General features: G+C 59.4%; 1 protein-coding gene across 1 annotated transcript; it reads left to right on the forward strand.

Moving 5' to 3' along the window:
- The first annotated feature begins 316 nt into the window (after window positions 1–316).
- On the forward strand, window positions 317–5,065 carry LOC144951174 (tumor necrosis factor ligand superfamily member 14-like). Its single transcript, XM_078881315.1, has 5 exons — window positions 317–914; window positions 2,825–2,870; window positions 3,376–3,453; window positions 3,966–4,126; window positions 4,715–5,065. The coding sequence occupies exons 1-5, from the start codon at window positions 687–689 to the stop codon at window positions 5,063–5,065; spliced, it is 864 nt and encodes a 287-aa protein (XP_078737441.1). The 5' UTR covers window positions 317–686.
- The last annotated feature ends 1,341 nt before the right edge of the window (window positions 5,066–6,406 follow it).

The raw sequence follows: 6,406 nt of genomic DNA on the forward strand, positions 1-6,406 counted from the left end.
CTCAAACCCACGCCTTTGCCTTGGAACCCACGCCCCGCGTGTCTGCCTCCCACTGCCCTCCTCCCCTCTCTCACAACCCACGAACGGAGAGGGGAGGGTGGAAGGAGCTGGTGCTGGCTGGGTGGGTAGGTGGGGGATTTCCTAACCTCCCTGGCCAGCTTCGCTGTAACTCGCAGGGCTGGTTTCGGTTCCTGGTGGAAATTCCGGACGGGCGGAGGGCAATTTACGTGAGCTCGTGATGGGGGGGGGCACTTGAGTGGGTTGGGCGACTTATAAAAGCGTTGCTGCTCAAGCAGAGTCAAAGAGTTCGGCGAAACCCGAGAGAGACACACGGAGATCGGTCTCAGTTGAAGTGCCCCATGCTGTGTGTTGCCGTCCCATACCGAATCGGGAAATGCGTCTGCAAGTCTTGTTGACAAGATAATTCGCACGGGCTCATTACGAAGCCAGACCCATTGCTGCTGTGCGAACAACAACAGAAACAACAACAGCAGCACAACAGCAGCACAGCAGAACAACCGAGCCGACCCCGTAGAGCGCTTCGCATCTGCCCCGGCGACTCTCGCTCCATCGGCAGCCGATCAACGGCATCGAGACCCCGGCGGGCCGCTGGGATCGTAACCCGCACGACGACCCACAGCCGCGCGGCGACAGAGGGACACTCGGGACAGGAGGAGGAGGAAACGATGTCGAGTCGCGACAGCTTCCTGAGCGAGAGGGGCTTCACAGTCGATGTTCCTGCCGGCGACTTGGGCTGCCCAGAAGGCCGTGGCAAGGGAACCTCGGGCAGCAGCAGCAATGGTCTCTGCAGAGGTCTCATCACGACCCTGGCCGCGCTGCTGGTGATGGGGGCCACGGGAGCCATCGTGTTCGCGCTCTACCAGGCGCGCCAGGACCTCGCCAATCTCAAGCAGGTGGGTGGCCGTGACCGAAACAAAACGGTGGAGCCTCGGGCGCCGAGCGGCCGGCAACAAGCAGCAATAAAAAAAGACAGACCCCCCCCCCACCACCCCGTATAGACTCTTAAACAGACTGTCGGGGCAAGTGCTGTTAGCGAGCAGCAGCAGCACCTATGACCTATGAAGGCTACCGGCACTGTGGCAGGCACACAGAGGGGTGGGTGGCCGGCAAACTCGCCCGACCGTCTTTGTCTCCCCCAGTGGCGACGTTCACTGCGCACACCGCGCCAGGCACTTTTTTGGTAACCGTGAGCGGGAATCGAACCCGGGCCGCCGGGTTTGTAGCCACGACCGAGGAGTCTGCAACGTGGCAGACGCTGCTTCGTGGTGCCACTGCTTCTAGAGGCGATAATGCCTCCTACCCACAATCGTCTACACGGGGGTGTCCGTGGGTCTCCGTGAGTCTGTGGGTCTCTGTGTGGGTCTGTGAGTCGGTGGGTGTCTCTGTGAGGCTATGGGTCTCTGCGAGTCTATGTGTGAGTCTCTGATTCTCTGTGCGAGTCTCCGTGTTGCTGCAATGCCGTCTGTCTCTCCCTCTCTGCTTCACCTCCCTTCTCTCGGCCTCCTCTCCCGAGTTGAGTTTTGTCCTCTCGCGGGTCAAGAGTTGAACGCGGACCTCGAGCTGAGCGAGGTCGTTGTTGTTGTTGCTGGAGCCAGCGCTGCCCTAAGCAGTCGCGAGGTGTGTATGGCCGGAGTGATGATATTATTACGCAGATACTGTAACGCAACAATAATTTAAAATCAGGGTTGGGGAACCTTTTTTCCGCCAAGGGCTATTTGGATATTTATAACATCATTCGCGGGCCAGACAAAATAATCAACTTAAAAATTAGCCCGTTATATTTGGTCAAACATTTCATTAACTCGCCCCTAATGCGATGGGCTGGAACTGCTTCTCTTTGGCGAGGCGTGTGATGTTAGCTGGTGTTTATGATGTTGCTACTCGCAACTGCTTTTCCAGGTTTGCTCCGAGATTTGTTGAATTTCGAGTCCCGCCTGCGGTTGCCTTGGCAGGGCCAGAGACCAAATGACTTCGTGGGCCTCGTACGGCCCCGCGGGCCGCACGTTCCCCACCCCTGGTTCAAATGAACAAAGTGCCCGTGATCGTTCTCGGGGCGCTCCAAATATGTATCGGGTAATCCATTAATACATTAACTGGGTCGGTTACTTATCAAATAAATATATCGGGAGTGGTGTGGGGGGGAATTGATCAATGAATTGAGAAAAGAGCTGGAGGAGTCACGCGAAGTGGGCCATTTGTAAAGCGCCCGCAGAGATCCATTCATAAAACACTTGGATGGGTCACATGGCCCGCGTAAGACTCATTCACATAAGTGCGGACAGCCGACGTGACGTCATCACTAAACACCGACACTACGTGTGTGTGTGGCCTGAAGAGGAAACGAATAAATGTATAACAGGCGACGTTTCGCGCGACGACCCTCAATGCACGCGTGTCCCACTTGTGCCATGGAGATGGTGATGATGATGGTGGTGATGATGATGGTGGTGATGATGGTGGTGATGATGATGGTGGTGATGATGATGGTGGTGATGATGATGGTGGTGATGATGGTGGTGATGATGATGGTGGTGGTGATGATGGTGGTGATGATGATGGTGGCGATGATGATGGTGGCGATGATGATGGTGGCGATGATGATGGTGGCGGTGATGATGGTGGTGATGATGATGGTGGTGATGATGATGGTGGTGATGATGATGGTGGTGATGATGATGGTGGTGGCGATGATGATGGATGACGATCGCCGTGATGGGCGGTGTGTGGTTGACGGTGATGACGATGATGCGTGAGTGGAAGTGGCATCAGCGCTGACCTTGCCGCTCGCCCCTCTCTGTTGCAGTCGCTGCCGGGCGTCATCCACGGCGCGATGATCACCGAGCTGCAAGGTGCGTCCCTCGCCAAAACCCTCACCAAAACCCTCACCAAGATCCTCACCAAAACCCTCACTGCCCTCATTTCCGAAACTACCCCCCCCCCCCTTTATATTGATGCCACTGGTTCTTCACGTTCTACAGATGTAGATGCCACTGGTTCTTCACGTTCTACAGATATAGATGCCACTGGTTCTTCACGTTCTGTAGATGTAGATGCCACTGGTTCTTCACATTCTGCAGATGTAGATACCACTGGTTCTTCACGTTCTGTAGATGTAGATGCCACTGGTTCTTCACGTTCTGTAGATATAGATGCCACTGGTTCTTCACGTTCTGTAGATGTAGATGCCACTGGTTCTTCACGTTCTGCAGATGTAGATGCCACTGGTTCTTCACGTTCTGTAGATGTAGATGCCACTGGTTCTTCACGTTCTACAGATGGAGATGCCACTGGGGACACACAACGCAAAACTCTGTCGTGTCCGGTATTAAGCGTGCGCCCGATTCTCCCCTCCAGGTTTCCAGGTGGGACCGTACGAAAGACAGATGACTGAGAATAACTCGCAGTTGGGCAAGCCCTTGGCGCACCTCACAGGTACCGGCCACACCACCACGGCACGCCCGCGTTCACGTGCGTGTGACCGAGTGAGCGGGTGAGCGAGCGAGCGTGTGTGTGGATGAGTGGGTGAGTGGGTGAATGGGTGAGTGAGTTGGCGAGCGTGTGTGTGAGTGGGTGAGTGAGTTGGCGAGCGTGCATGCACATGAGTGGGTGAGTGACCAGGTGAGTGAGCGAGCGTGTATGGGATGAGTGAGCGGGCAAGCGGGTGTGTGAGTGGGTGAGTGAGTGAGCGGGCAAGCGTGTGTGTGAGTGAGCGGGTGAGCGTGCGAGTGGGTGAGTGATTGAGTGAGTGAGCGGGCGAGCGTGTGTGGGTGTGAGTGGGTGAGTGAGTGATTGAGCGGCTGAACGTGTATGTGAGTGGGCGAGTGAGCGAGTGAACGGGCGAGCGTGCATGCGACTGAGTGAGTGGTCGAGTGCGTGTTCTGAGCGAGCAAGCAACGCCGCTGTGCGCTGACCCCCACGCGCCGTTCCTTGCCGTCCCCGCGCAGTCCGCACCTCCCCAGGGGCGTCTTTGCCCGCGAAGGGGGCGGGCAACGTGAGCTGGGAGTCCCTCGCCTTGGCCGGCGTCTCCTTCCTGCGGAACGGCCTCATCCTGCACAACGGCAACGTGCGCATCGACAAAGAGGGACACTACTTCATTTACTCGCAGGTGAGCTCGGGCGGAGGCCCTGGGGGGGTGGTGCTCACTGCCCAGGAGGGGGCCGGGGAAGCGCGGAGCGTCCAACGGGTCGGTGGCCGCCGTCGCGAGGCGTCGCCGCGGCGATGAGTGGCCACTCCGCTCCCGTTCCCGCACCACCCCGGTTAGCGCGCTCGTGGCTACGTGCGGCGGAAGCGCACGTACGTCGACGGTGCGCCGGGCTACACGGACCACCTCGACGCACGGTCGCGCGCGGCAACCACGTCCGCCGCACGGAGGAGAACGAGGGGGGCAAGTGCCGACGGCCGGGGGGGGCGGGGGGGGGTTTCCTGCCTTCGACGGGCACGTCGTGACGCGGGCCGCAGCGCCATCGGGGTTATGGCGCAAACAAAAATCGACGTCCGCCGAGGGGCCCCCGGGGCTCCGCAAAACCACCCGGCGCACGCGGCACGCGACACACGGCACGCGGCACGCGGCACCACGCGCCGGGCCTGCACCGCCGCTACGGCGCTGCCCCCCCCCCCCCCTTCAACTCGCTCCCCCGCGCCGACGTCCCGCTCACCGCTCGCCCCCCGCGCCCCCCGCTCCTCCCGCCGCCAGGTCTACTTCCAGAGCAGCGACTGCAGCGAAGGCGCCGGCGGGGACCACGTGCTGGTGCACGCGGTGAACCGCAAGGCGCCCAGCTACGAGATGCCGTTCACGCTCATGGAGGCCGTCAAGTCGCGCTGCGGCGACGGCGGCGGCGGCGGCGGCCTCGGGCACCGGCCCGCGACGCGCCGCCCCCCCCACCACCCGCACCGCCAATCGCCGGGGCGGCCGTGGTTCGGCTCCAGCTACCAGGGCGGCGTGTTCAAGCTGGAGGCGAACGACCAGCTGTACGTGTCCGTGTCCGACCTCAGCCTGGTGAGCGACGCGACGGACAAGACCTACTTTGGGCTCTTCATGCTCTGAGGTGTTTTGGCCGACGGTTCCAGTCGACCCCCCCCCCCCCCCCCCCGGATGTCCACGGCGGAGGGCCGGGGGGGTCGGGGGGGGGGGACTTGTGGGACTCCGCGGGGCCGCAGCTGCCACGACGCGCCAACGCGGCGGCGCTTCGTTCCGTCGCGTCTCGTGGTGGGAATTCCCACGTCCCGCCGCCGTGGTTGGGGGTGGTGGACGGAAGATGGCGGTGAAGGTCGGAGCGGGGGAGCCGGGAGCGGAACACCGATGGGTTTTGTATTATTCGGGAAGGTCCCCAGACGGAGGCCGGACCGTCTGGTCACGAGCGGCGGATTCCTCCTCCTGCTGCTGCTGCTGCTGCTCCTGCTGCTGCTCCTTCTGCTGCTCCTGCTGCTGCTGCTGCTGCTGCTCCTGCTGCTGTTGCTGCTGCTCCTGCTGCTGTTGCTGCTGCTGCTCCTGCTGCTGTTGCTGCTGCTGCTGCTGCTGTTTCAGAGAGCCTACTTCATCGTGTGATCAATACGCATTCGTCATGGACTGTACCCATAAGATTGCGCAATATGAAATGTTCTAACTTTTTATACTTTCTTTTTTAATGGGAATTCATCGCGCAAAAGTGAAAACGAGAAGTTGAAACTTGTTCCGGTTTTACCCGGGGGGGGTGGGGGGGAGGGGGGGGTACGGTCCAGGATGTGGCGTCTGTGTTTGGGTGGCGGCGAGGAATTGGTTCGGTACCAGGATCCCGTGCCGGTCTCGCCTTGAACTCCACCGCAGTTCTTACCTACCGCACAGTTCTTTCCCGGCGTGAAGACTTGACGAACCGCTTGCTACGCACTTGCTACGCGCTCTCCATGAGACCGCGTGTAGATGGTTTCTTTTTGTTGTAAATACGAAATATTTATTGGTGCTGTCACACATGGCCCATCGGGTGGGAGTGGTGGCGCGATGGTTAGCGCACTCTGATATAAATCCGGCGACGCAGCGTGCGGAATGGGAGGTGGTGGATTTAAGAAACTCGCCCCCCACCCCACCCACGTTTCCACTGGAATCGAACCGGTGACCTTCTCTGTCGCAGGTCCAGCCGGCGTGCTGGTGACCGTTCCCACCACCACCACCACCATAGTGGCAGGAGGAGCGTTCTCTCAAATGTGAATTTTTACTTTGTCCTACGCTGCGTGTCGATGCCGCGGAACGTAAGCGGGCACTTGGACAATGGGATTACGGTTGGGGTGGGACGTCCAATGCTGTTCCGTTATTTAAGAGTAATTATTTGTATCCTCCCGATACACTGCACATTGTACAAAATCTATTTTTTTATCAGACTTGTAAACGCGCGCGTTTTTGTAGATATGCGTT

Source organism: Lampetra fluviatilis, chromosome 61 (assembly GCF_964198595.1).
Source record: "Lampetra fluviatilis chromosome 61, kcLamFluv1.1, whole genome shotgun sequence".
In the NCBI taxonomy this organism is placed as follows: domain Eukaryota; kingdom Metazoa; phylum Chordata; class Hyperoartia; order Petromyzontiformes; family Petromyzontidae; genus Lampetra; species Lampetra fluviatilis.